Here is a 13,983-nt window from a genome sequence, read left to right on the forward strand (position 1 = left end):
GGGTGCATTTTCAATCATTTTCAGACTTGCAGGGACCCAACATGATTCTCATGATTAAAAAAAAGGTTCAAATCTAGCAAAATACAGAAAAATTATTGTTCTGTTTCTGACCTTTTGTGCCACAACTCATTACACTATCTTTTCTATTTTGGCTGTAGTGTGTTTGAGAAACATTTTGGAACAGTCAAACTAAAGTTCATGATCAAGGTTTGAGGAAGGTGATGATGTGCACATGTGGAGTTTTAGTTAAAGATGAAAAACAGGAAAATATGATATTGTAGCCGAGACATGTTCCAGAGCTAACAGTGTGCTCTGCTTTCCAGATGCTTCATTCAAAAGGAGTACATATAGCTTCCAGTTGGACATAAATGATACAAGAGAAAACAAACCCAGCCAAATTTTAATTAAATATACAATTTGAAGTACATTGAAATGTTTATAAACCACCTTTCATTTATTTTGTTTGTAGTCAAACAGTCATTATTCAGTACATATGTCCATTATTTTATATGTGATAACATAAAGATAGAAAAAAGAGATTTTATAAAAATATAGAGAGAAAATCCTTGCAAGACCTTCTAGACTCTTAAAATTGACACTATGGGGTTAAACTCTAATATGTTTGAATGTTTGAGATTACATGAAGAAAGAAAAATAACTTCTAGGACAGAAATTCAGGTTAATTTCAGTTGAAAGAAAGCCTTCTGAATAAAATTGTACCCAAAGGGCAGACACACCAAATACAGAAGTAAAAAGAAACTGAAAAAATTGGTGTTATATTTGATTTCTAAATTATCTTTTACATTCTTGAACCAAACAGGTATTTTGACTGGCAGTTAAATAAATGAAGGGTTTAACACAAAACTCATTTTATATTTATTTCATTTGTCTTTGTTTCAGCTCATCGGCTACAATGACAAGCCTGTGAACCTGCAGATGTTCATAGGGACGGCAGATGACCGCTACTTGAGGCCTCACGCTTTCTACCAGGTTCATCGCATCACAGGCAAAACCGTGGCTACGGCCAGCCAGGAAATCATGCTCTCCAGCACCAAGGTCCTGGAGATCCCCCTCCTTCCTGAAAACAACATGTCTGCCAGGTAACTACAGAAGAATTACTCTGATGCGTATACAACACACACACACACACACACACACACAGTAAACCTCACATTCAAAGAGCTCTGTAATGTCTTCCACTGTGGCTGATCTCTAATTGGAACCAATAACTAGTTTGACTCCAAGGAAAATTGTGTGGGCGTCTGGCTAAGCAAAAAAACATGATTCTGTTTTCCATGGTTTTACAATCAACATTCATAAGTCATAAAAAATGTAGATGGTCTCTTATTTTATCTGTAGAAACCCTTTTTTCTTATTTAAGCCTTAAACGTGGCTGCTTGGACATTTTTTGGTATTTGTATGTGTCAATTTATGAAACAAAACACTCTGTCAGAAATCTTCAAATCCAGATGCAGATTCCAGGCCAGGATTGTGCAATGGCTGGACAATATGACTAAACCTGGCCAGTCAGGTGCATTAACAATTGCAGCTGTAGTGTCATACCAGCTGGCCATTTTAAAATCCAGGCCTGGAACCTGGATCCAACTGCACTATACCTCTGCACTATGTACTGTAATCCACTCAGCATATAGTTTATTTCATAACTGAAGGCACTGCCTGTAACAGAATGACAAGGCAGTGAAAATATCAGAGCAATAACTATCCTAATTCTTACTGATTTTAAAGGGGTTTAGGCTAGCATCAGTCAAAATATCCTCTGTAAAAACATGAAGTGTTCTTTAAAGGCAGTGTTCATGGTTTTTACATATATTGCTGAGGATATTTATTCACAATTTGCTAGCTCTCTGGTCAGTTTGCACACTGGTCCTCCACAAATGGGTAATACCGACTTATTTTTGCTGTTGCAGTTACATTATTTAAGACTGACTCCAAATGTTGGAAACCACTAACTGCATGAAAGTAAACACAGACTAAACACAGATTAAAAATGACACAACTTGAGATACAAATGAGTTTCTGTGGTAGTTCAAACTGTGAATAAAATCTTATAGACTTCAGCCACGTAGAACCAATAGTAGGTAGTTTTTTTCTCAAACGTACCGTTTCACAAAAGATGCAGAGTTTCTGAACATAAACAATTTTAGAACAGTAGTTTCTCTCAATGTTGTCATTATTCATTAATTCGTACGTTCTTCCCAGTGAATGTTCTACTCTTGCTTCCCTCTGTACAGTTAAGAGTATTTTTCATGCTTATGTGTTTTCCAGTATTGACTGTGCTGGGATTCTGAAGCTGAGGAACTCAGACATTGAGCTAAGGAAAGGAGAGACAGACATCGGGCGCAAAAATACCAGAGTGCGTGTGGTGTTCCGAGTTTATATCCCACAACCCAGTGGAAAGGTGCTGGCTTTACAAGCCGCCTCTATCCCTGTGGAATGCTGTAAGTTAAACACACAGACACACACATAATTCTGAAACTTTATTTTGCAGCTTTGTGCTTTATGTTGTTACTTTTTGATATTTCTGTGAGAAGTTTCTTGAAGGTTCATTTTGTGTGTGTGTGTTCGTGTGTGTGTTCTTGGGTGTTCAGCCCAACGCTCGGCTCAGGAATTACCTCAGGTGGAGAAGGTTAGTTTGAGCAGCTGTCCAGTGAGTGGAGGAGAGGAGATGCTCATCACGGGTTCCAACTTCTTCCCTGAGTCCAAGGTCATCTTCCTGGAGAAAGGCCCAGGTAAGAGTCACTCCTTCTGAATCATCTGCTTTAGAAGTGCAGTGGAAATACACACGGCACTTCTGAAAGCCTCTCACCGCTGCTCTCTTAAGCCTCCTATTTAAGATGGTCTTCAGAACACAAGGCTCCTGTGCCAAATATGATCCATTTAAAAGATCACTAGGGAGTGTTTTCAACTTAAAATTACAGCTTCAAATGCCTTATGATAATCCACTCAATGGGGAGAAGAGAGCCTTTTTAGTTCCAGCTCTGGGCTCAGCACTACAGAAACTGCATTGCAGAAGCTTATGAGGGATCGTGTACCAAACATTTGAAGTCTTGCAAACAAATGGCAAACAATTTTATAACCTAATTACAGATGTAAGTAAAAAAGTATTATGAGTCGTCTAGCAGAACTGATGTAGTTACTTTGGTTATGTCTTTGGTACCATACTTATGGTATGGTCTTTGGCCCTGTTTTCACTTGACTTTGACATTAAGTCAACAGTAATGGTGGTCAGATCATCCTCCAATCAAGCTTTACACTTTGAGTTTGCATTTTATTTTTCCAAAGGCAGCTTCTATGTTCAGATCTTAATCTGATCCCATTGTCTGACACAATATTCAAATTAAATCTTGTGCACCACAGTAGAGTGTCCTTCATCATCTCATAAATAACAGGAGGTGGGAACATTACTGGAAGGGCAGAGCTGCAAAAAATTCTGATCACAGAGGGAAACACACTTATGTTTTAAATGTGTTAACTGACAATATCCCGATACAGGTCTCATTTAAATGCCACATTTGAAGAGGACCTTTGTTGAAGAAGTGAAAGATGTAGGGGCTGATTGCTTCAGGAGAAATGGATACAATGTTTATTTTCTGGGAAATGAACCTCAAACTCTTTTGCATAATTTATTTCCCAGCATAGGTGTGCTTCAAAAAAATATCATAATCAAAGACCAGCAATCAATTACACAGAAAAATAAAGATCTACTGACAGACAGACAAACAAGCTTATTGCTTCTGTTAAAAAGCAACAGTCTGCTTTCACTTACAACTCTTTAGAAGGCTGGTGCAGCTGTGAAGACTTGTATGGATGCCAACATAATCACATTTGCATTAACGACAGATTCTGAAGAACATTTCATTTGATGCAGCTGGAAAGGCAGTCTTTTAAAAAATAAAAGCTGGAGGATTTAGCACTGTTTAATATCCTCTTTGCACTCTGAAGTAATAACCAACCTTGTCTAAGATAAGATAATAATGTTCAGTAAACATGGTTTTCACACACATTTATAAAATGTTAGTGTAGTAATGACAAGTTTGTGAATATTTGCTGCTTATACTATTCCATTTGTACACACAGTAGCAATGATTAAACGTTTCAGCTTGATTCAGTGATTCGGCAGTGTAAAATAATTTATATAAAAATATATACTTATTTTGTTAACACTGGTGATAATTGTGGCTTCTAATGGTGTGCAGGTGACGTTATAATTTTGGAACTGCGGCACGGTGGCGCAGCAGGTAGTGTCGCAGTCACACAGCTCCAGGGACCTGGAGGTTGTGGGTTCGATTCCCACTCCGGGTGACTGTCTGTGAGGAGTTGGTGTGTTCTCTCCGTGTGGGTTTGCTCTGGTTTTCTCCCACAGTCCAAAAACACACGTTGGTAGGTGGATTGGCGACTCAAAAGTGTCCGTAGGTGTGAATGTGTGAGTGTGTGTGTGTCTGTGTTGCCCTGTGAAGGACTGGCGCTCCCTCCAAGGTGTATTCCCGCCCGACCCACCACGACCCTGAACTGGATAAGCAGTTACAGATAATGAATAAATGAAGGAATGGAACTCCACGACCAAACTCCTGCTCTCAGCACGAACCTGTCCATATCCTGCTATCCATTGCATTCATAAGCCACCATAATCTCCTCCCCAAAGACTTCTGAGTTCACCTTCCAGTTTCAGCTTTTACGGGTGTGATCTGTATTACCGAAATGACAGCTTTGAGAGCAGGGTGGATTGCTCAAGTTTATTTGTTTTATGAGTTCTCTTTTTGTGAACCTGCTTATGATGATATATTTTGAGTGGAATCTACAGATTTTCATTAGATGTTCAAAAAATCTTTTAACAAGCTCAGTATTTGATTCCGATTTTATTTTTAGAATCAGGTTCTGATTCATGAAAAACATACAAACACACTCAGGTTTATTTTAGCTTGCCTTGATGTTATATGTGGATTAAATCTGTTAAATCTGTGTTAATATTATAGAAATAATGCTATTGTTTTTAAATAATGAAAAAGCTCTAATTAAAAATATTTAATCATTTCTACAGTGTTCTACTTTGGTAAATAGGAGGAGAAATAATGAATGTGTCTCAAAATGTATGATAGGCTCATTTTTCAACTCTTTCCTTCAAAATTATTCAGAAACAATGATCGTGTTCAGAACCAAATCTTAGAATAAATGTGTGAAGTACTGTTTGGGAAATAGACTTGATCTTGTCTAGCTGATGGAAATTAGACATAATGAGTGAATGGTTTGTCGAAGATTTTAGTTATTTATTAACTCAGCGCAGCTCGAATAGAGGACGTGTCAACCTGTGTGTGTGAGAACTAGAAAGAGAGAGTTGTGTAGATTATCAGCAGTGTATCAGTAGCTTGACCTCCCACGGCTTCCCTTTCCCTCAGAGTGTGTGTGTATACAAAAAAGTGTGAAATTCACCTACAGAAATGGACACATACATTTACACATATAAAGACAGAGACACACACACACAAAATAAATGAGATGCTATATTTTATTTAAATTAAAATCAGGGTATGTTGTAAACATAAGGCCAAAATTTTATGAATTATTAGAGGTTTTGAGAAGCAAAAGGTTAAATCCAGAACCAGAGATCCATATTTATAAATGGATACATATTCATGTTTTCAAAATGGCTTTTTAAACAGACTTTTAACTGTTCTTTTAGCATTTTATAAACTGAGGAAATTGCATAAATACATGATGAATTCATTAATTATTCATTCCTTAATTGTCTGAACCCGCTTATGCAGTTCAGGGTCGTGGTGGGCCTGGAGCCTACCCAGAATCACTGGGCGCAAGGCAGAATTAAATTTTATGTGAAAATATAGTCTTTATAGTATCTATTGTACCATATACAGAGGGTTGTAATGTCAGTAATGTATTTCTAGAGTGATGAGCACCTGCAAATGTGATGACTCATGGGTCAATTATGCTAATGCATCTGCCTCAAGCTACACTGTCCCCTGCTTCATTGGACAGCCTATATATAACATTATTACTAACAAAACACAATATATTCATTGATTAAATTCATTTTTAAAATAAGTCACTGGGCAGTTGCTAAATTAGATAAATAAATTATTAAAGTGCACATGTGTTTAAATATTTGAATGTCATTTTCAATGAGAGCAAAATCAACACATAATGAGCTTCAAATGACATTCCTGCAATTAAATGCATATTTTACACTTACTGGATGAGATAAACACTGGAAAAAATAAAGCATGATGTGTGCACAGGCCACATTTTATTTCAAAATATTACCCAATATTTAAAAAAAAAAGCAGATAAAATAATTGCAGATTAAAAAGGCCAAATGCATGGATGTCTACTTTGGCATGTGACTCTATGAATTTAAAACATCCACCATTACACTCCAACATTAAAGGTTTTAAGGTCCCTTTAAAAAGCTGGTAAAATGTTACTTTGTCAAATATAAAATTAATCCTATAGACAATTCAACACATATCTAAACAAGTAATAAATGACATTATTGATCAAATTCAGTAACTGCCCACTTTGCTTTATTATAATTTTATCCAGAGTGGAATAGGATTTGTGTTTGGATGCTTGAGAGGTATGTTTCAGAGGAGGTTGAACAGCACTGGAGTATTCCTTTAACTGTGCTCCTCCAATACAAACAGCTGCTCCCGTTTTCCTTCACCTTTTTCCATCACTTCTTGGAGGGAAACACAAGGGAGGAACACTTTCAAACAAGCAGAGGCATCCTGGGATGGACGAGTCTGTGCCTGCCCTCAGAATGTGTCTGTTTGAGAGACACACTCTCAGATTGAAAGAGAGCTTTTCTGAACACCCTCAGGCCTTTTGTTTAAATCACAGCGTAGACATTTAGACCTGTATGTATTGGGTACATCCCATGTAACAGCTGCTTATAATCTGTGATAGTTTGGGCACACCCATCTTTTCAATACAATTTTGTAATAAATGAGCAGGTGTGCTTTACACAGTGGCTCCTTGGCTCAGGGTCTGGAATATGATGAGATGAGATGATGAGTTGGTGGAATAACCAATAACCGGAGTTACCACATAACTGTCTACCTACTGCCTTCTAGTTTGTGTAAGTTTTTCAGAAACCTCCACAACCTCTTGTTCTCCCTGTTGGTCGTTCCCAATGCTTAGTACTATTTCTGTTCATCAGGAGGGTCCTGCTCCCCTTCATACTGTCATAAAATCTCTTCCCATACTATGACCATGTGTTGAAGGTGTGGTCCAAGCTAAAGAAAGGAATTCATTGCAGGAATGCCAAAGATATACTTTTGGTCCATCAAAGAAATAAACGTAAACTCTGATTGCTTGTGTGGTGTAAATTTTACCAGTGATATTGAGGCACAGGACATGTTTGAAGAGAAGCATTTCATAGTTCAAATCGCTTCAAAATTTCAGTTATGAACCCTGTAGTGGATTCTGCTATAGGGAGAATGAGATGTTCAGTAGTCCATCCACTGTTAAAAAGTATGGATGTATTGTTGCTCAGTCTCAGTCCCTGCCAGTATTCCCTAATATAGTTTTTCCTTATCGGAATTCTACACACCTCCACTTGCTTAAATTTTCCAGGACTTGGAATAAGGAAATTTTGAGCTGAAGTATTTACACCTCTGGAATATGTGAGCCGAGAAAGCTGGTCCTTTCTAGTTCTGGCTGACCCTGATTGGCTCTGGCCCTGGCTGGTGGCCACATGCCTGGAAATAAATTCCTGACCCCCAGGGACCACTGTAAGTTAAGAGTCTTGTCTACACCATGACAGAAGAGAAGATCTCATTTTTCATGACTCACAGATTTTATCTGTTTGAATTGGAGGACTTATTGGGTCAAGAAGTGGATGGTTTTACTTTAATTATGTAGGCCATTTATATAATGTGCCACTGTGTCAAAGGTTTTTCTCAAGTTCTGAGCATAACAACCAATAACGTACAGGTATATAAACACCATTATTAGAAAAGTTGAGGCATGGATTGATGCCTGCAACACACTCTAAGTACTGAAATTACTAATAAATGCAAGTGGAACCTTTGCCTTTCTGACTTGCTTTAGCTGCTCAACAGTCTATGGTTGCCATTGCCCAATTCTCCTCTTCATGATTCACCCTAGGAGACTGGCATACTAGTAAAACATTTGCATTGTGTGTCTAGGAAGTTACGTGGGTGTACAGTTGGCATAGTCTTGATGAAATAACCACAACTTACCAGAATAATTAGTCATCTTGAAGGCAGCACGTCTCTCTATAAAACCCCTCTTGGGCTCCACATCACTGGAAACTTGACACTGATAACAGTCTGGATGTTACCATTTATAAGCCCAGAAAACATGAAGAAGACATTCATTTATTACCATGAAAAAGTCTGCACTGTTGCATGAGAGTTTCTTATGCAGTGCCATCTGACGGCTCGAAGATCAAGCTCATTAAAAGTTGGAATCCAGGCTTATTATAAATGGACTGTATTTCTCCATAATTTCTGAATCATTTCTGAGTAATAAATATGTTAGATATAAGCTACATAATTTGCAGTCTTGCACAAAAATTGTTCTGGTTAGGTTTAGCATAAAGTGATAAACAACAATCTACTTTTTTGTGAATGTGCCTTATCCTTTGCATATTAACCTGCTTGTCATGTACTGATTCAAACCAGGGAAACATGAATGTTCTATAAACTTTATTATTTTGGCATGTGTTTTTTTCTATTTTTTTCTGTTTACAATGAAAACATTGGAAATCTTTTGTCAGTTCTATAAACGTTCAAGAGAATTAACAAATCAGAGATTCTTGTTTTTATTGCAACTTACAAAATGTTCCAATTATCTGGCAATGGGATTTATAAGTAATATTAAAGAAATCGATAAAAAATATTGGCATAACTTTAACTGTATATAATCATACTTATTTATGTGACATTTGGTGGACACACCAGAGCCACTTATAATTTAATCATATTTTAGGAATCTTGCCCATTGCTATAGAATAGTGTGTTGACCCGAGCAGGATATCAAACCCCAGCCCTCTCCAAAGAAGGCAGTGGGGTTACTCACTACATTTTGATTTAATATTTGATGGCAGGATGGAAAACTCTACAAATGGAGGATTGTGTGTGCTGACCACTTTCACTGGACTGCAAGCAATCCAAATAGGTTTTATAGTATTTTTTCCATTAATGACCAAGGAAGTTTTTACAGTGGGAGTGAAGGCAAGCCCATAACCATCTGCTGGATTTGATAGCATTAAAAACTCATTGCCTGACAGGATATTCCTCTCTACGTGGCGTCTGTTGAAATGGCGAAACTTATGTATTTTTACAGACAGTTTATTTAGGTACTACACACAGAGCACTGGTGTTTCTGGAGGGAAGGGTTGGGGTGGTGCATTTGTCTCTGTATTTTTGGTTCAGGCTTGTACTTGCCTGTCTTCAGTGCATGTGGGGCCCTCTGTGGTGTGTGTTGAATGTCAACATGTGAAGCAAAAACGCATTTCCCTACACCAAAGGCATCCAAGGTCGTTGTGGGATTAGCCAAAAGCCGTTGGACACACAGGGGTCCACAGTTAGCCAGAAATCCCTCACTCAGACTTTCACCAAGGTCTGATACAGCTCAGGATTAGCAGAACGGTTTGTGTCAGTTTTAGACAAGACAAGGAGAAACCACTAAACATGCTTTAAAACGTTCACATAAAGCTGCTGCCCTACCTGTTTCTCTTGTGAGGCAAAAGCCCTAAAATATACATTGCTCATGCAGGAAGGGTGTTTCTGTTTTTTGAGGGAAGCCTTTCTGTGAAACACACACACACTTGCGCACACACACACACACACACACCTTTGTTTTCTGCAATATAAAGCCATATTAAAAAATTATAACAGTAAAGACAACTCTAAAACAGTAAGACAACTTTATTCTGTCCAATCGTTGTGAAATGTTCTCAGAATGTAAATGTCTGCTAACTCCTTCAGATGAAAATTCGTATTCATAATACTATGCAAAATACATAGACCAACCTTCATTTCAGTTAAAAAAAGAACATAAAGCATTAGATACAATATACAGTGATGAATAATAGGAATAAAGGGCCTAATTAATAAATTATATGGTGAGGCAGGTGAACAGTGAGCAGTTCAGGTTGAAGTAAAAGCCCAGTCTCATCAATCAGTAGGTCGATGTGAAGGTGAGACACTTTGGCGAATGCACACAGCTCAATGGAAGCTGAGCAAGAATCCCCAGTCCTTGAGGCTTGTTTCTGTAAAGAAATATTACAGTTTCCATTTGTTTCAGTAAAAATCTGCAGGAATATTTTTTTATATATTGTTTTCTAAGTTTTTAGCAGGGTACATTTTCAGCTTCTTACAGTCCAAGTCTGTGCTTAGGGGTGGTCAGTCCATAAAGTTTTTTTCTCTGTAAATGTTGTCACAGTGCGAGAAAGAAAAAAAACATTAGGATCAGACTTAAACCAAACCAAGCCACAGTAAACAAAAAGTAATGTTTTTACTTTTCAGTTAGAAGGAAAAAGGCTTTTGCTAAAAACAGTTAGAGCCATTTAGTTGGTTCTGGAGTTGCAGCTTTGGGTCCTAAAAATATATAAGAAAATACACACATACACATATAAACACAGGTGCATATCAGTCATGTAAAAGCCATTCTGCTCAGTGGCCACCTGTTACACAACCTCAGCTTCCCATCACAGCAAAAGGCGGCTGCAGTGTTTCTGTTTTTTATGTAGTGGGCTCTGTGCTCTATTACGGTAGTAGTGTTTCTGTGTCTTAGCTTCCCAAACTCTTTATGGCCTGTTCTGATTGGCCTTTATGATCTGTCTGGACAATTAGTTGAGCATGTGGTAAGAAAAAAAAGCTGCATGACTGCATGTTTCCAAGACCCTAATGGAGTGATGCCATGAGGGTCTCGGAAACACGTGGAGGCATTTTCAAACAAGCCAGGTTGTTCCACTCACTGGTCCATAATTCTTCCCAGCCTAGAGAGCCAGCGGGACATTTCAGATGCTGATTACTTTATAATAGCTATAAAAAAGTTCACCACAGGGATTCGGAAGGTTGTATAAATGATACCATTACCTTTTTCAGATCCCCAGAGCATTACGAAGTGGTGCTTTCTACAGCTTTTGTGGTTCCCCTAGCAAAGTGGACTTAATATTTCTATTAACCAAGGAGGCTCTAGAGAGAACAAGAGGAAATCACTCCCTTAAAGCTGTTCTCACCTTTGAACCGGGTCCTCTTTCGTGGGACAAATTGATATGACATTGGTTTTCCCTCAGAGCTCTACTGGCACAAAGCTGAAATTCTGAAATGTTGATCTAAACGAGTGTTTGAACTCATTTTCCCTTGATGAAACAGCCTTGGAGTCAAAGTCTAAACACAGTTTGTCTTTCTTTGAGGCATTAATCACATGGACCGTTTGTCAAAATTGGTTTTGAATGTTGGTGAAAGCCACCTGTGGAAATATGGGGAAATGTTGCTCTTCAGGGAAAATGAGCATTAATCCAGAAATGCACTAAAAATAGCACAGACAGTGGTGAATTACCTAGTGAAGAGAACATTGACTTGGTTTATATTCTCAGTTGCATAAAAATGACTTGAGTTGTATTGTAAGGGCTACACTATGTGTCCAAACATTTGTCCAAATGTCTGCTCATCCAACATTTCTTATGAAATCAAGGATGTTAGTTGGGGATTTTTCCTATTTGCTGCTACTCTTCTGGATTTTTTTATAAAATAAAGGTTGCAACAGTGCTGTGATAATTTGATTGGCATTCAGTGACAACAGCATTAGTGAAGTCAGATAATGTTATCAAATGATTAGTTCTGGGTTATAAAAGCCGCTTCAACTCATCCCACAGGTATTGAACAGTTCCAGTGCTCCTTAGACCAGTGCTGCTTGTGGGCTTTATACCCCTCTAGCCAATGCCCACATTAGACACATTAGACATTGGGCATGGTGAACCTAAACTCATACTTTACACAGGCTGCCTACAGATGTCTATGTATACAGTGTATACTTTTATGCTATTTATGATAGTGAACTCTTGGTCTTCTTACTTTTAGATGGAAGACCACAGTGGGAAGTGGAGGCAAAGATAGTTCGTGAGAAGAGTCAAGGGGTGAGTAATATAATGCTTCTTTTATGCAGGTAGCAAAGTAATTTCTGTGGAAAGCCAATATTGACATTTTTATGTTGTGTTACATCTGTTTCTAGTCTAGTATGGTGGTGGAAGTGCCACCCTACCACAGCAAGACCATCACCTCTGCCGTGCAGGTGCAGTTCTATGTTTGCAATGGCAAGAGGAAAAGGAGCCAATCACAACGGTTCACCTACCTGTCAGGTATGACACAAACGCTTTCTACTCCAGCTGCTTCACACATATGTGCAATAATAACGTATAAAGTATTAAAGTATTTTTACATGATACAAAGGCTTATAATGGGGCTGAAACATATTACAAATACAGTTGTATATAAAAAAAGAACTGTACAAATTACAAATGTTTTACAGAGCAAATATGCATGCACACTTTAATGCAAAGTCAATTTCTAAATTTTAATAAATGGCCTATGTATGTTACTCAAAAGCATTACTTTTATTTTTGCTAAAATCAACAAAATTTGGCATTTTACTTTCCAAATGTTTGTTGAAATTTTTGCATACAGTTGAATACTAAATTTGTTCAGTAGTCTAAAGCCATTGTTACTATTTTTATGTATCAGTTTAATGTGGTTCCTTTTTATGTTAAGTACAATATGAGTCATTAATTTTTTCTGTGCTGTTGTAGTGAAAAAAAAAAGCTGTGCCACACATGGTGGGGTTGCCACCAAAGGGTTTTTAGTGCTCGGCTCTGTCTTCTGCTCTGCTGAGCTTGTTTTTAGCGGGTGTCTCCCTTTTGCATTCTGCTGTGTGTGGTTTGGTGGAAGGTTTCTCCTCATGCACCTGCTCATTTTAACACATGACTGTCAGATGATTAAGAAATACATTTGCATAGAACTTTAAGCAAGCAAATGAGTTTCACTTCAGGACCCAAAACACATGCATTTACCAACTTCAAACTGCAGCCTACAGCTATGAAATGAGTGTGTAAAATATCCTCAGATTTACTTTAGTACTCTGTATCTCAGGCATCAAGGAACATCTGTGATTTTTAATGTTAATTTTCAGTGCAATTGTTATTTTAATAAACAAAGCAAAAATGTATTTTGAAAAATTTGAGTCTTCTTTTGCAAAATGGAAGCCATATTAACAATAAGTTGGCTTTGCAGTCTAAGAGTTAGGGCCTATTTTGAAACTTAAAAGATCAACTTATGTCACTGTCGCCAACATATTTAGTGCTTTCTAGTGTCTGCGATTATATTTTTCTTGTCCGATTTTTTATATTCCATTTAAAAAGATTTTATATGCATTTTCAGTACATATAGAGAAATCTAGTTCTATAATTGCTTCATTGTTTAGAGATAGGCGTTCGCAAATTTAAGTTTCATTTGTGCATGTGGTTGGTCTATCTCTGGAAGTATATCAGTTTGTTATTATTTTCCCAAGCTGAGTCAAACCGAAAATCAGCGTTGGCGTAATTTAATCACACGTGAGGTTTTTTTCTAAAGTTCTCTAACCCAACCGTTCGGCACAGGCGACAGATACAGAAAGAGAGAGCAAGAGAGAGAGAGCAAGGCCCAGCCTCCCGCCCACCCACCCCGCTCCACAAAGCGCCCACTCAAAGCACACTTCCTGTTTTCCACACTAACCCACCAGCTCTCAGCCAATACGAGAGAAGCATGGGCAGCCAGTGTAGAGCAGGCTGTGGCGGCTGTGGTTGCCATAGCAGCGGCCTGCTTTGGGTGGTGGGTGGTGTTGGTTGGGGGGTGGGGGGGTGATGAGGGTTGTTAGATCTGGGTAAAGGGTGTTTAATGTAGAAGCAAGATAATTCTATGATAAGATGCAAAAGGTAAGGAA

At 38.0% G+C, this 13,983-nt stretch overlaps 1 protein-coding gene across 1 annotated transcript in view; it reads left to right on the top strand.

Moving 5' to 3' along the window:
• Positions 1-13,983, top strand: part of LOC136676475 (nuclear factor of activated T-cells, cytoplasmic 3-like) — an 86,623-nt gene that overhangs the window by 53,275 nt on the left and 19,365 nt on the right. The window contains exons 4-8 of the mRNA XM_066653533.1: positions 901-1,100; positions 2,287-2,459; positions 2,610-2,750; positions 12,090-12,145; positions 12,241-12,367. Coding sequence (XP_066509630.1) covers positions 901-1,100; positions 2,287-2,459; positions 2,610-2,750; positions 12,090-12,145; positions 12,241-12,367 — 697 coding nt within the window. The remainder of the gene's footprint in view (positions 1-900; positions 1,101-2,286; positions 2,460-2,609; positions 2,751-12,089; positions 12,146-12,240; positions 12,368-13,983) is intronic.

The sequence above is a fragment of the Hoplias malabaricus genome, chromosome X2 (assembly GCF_029633855.1).
Source record: "Hoplias malabaricus isolate fHopMal1 chromosome X2, fHopMal1.hap1, whole genome shotgun sequence".
Classification (NCBI taxonomy): Eukaryota; Metazoa; Chordata; class Actinopteri; order Characiformes; family Erythrinidae; genus Hoplias; species Hoplias malabaricus.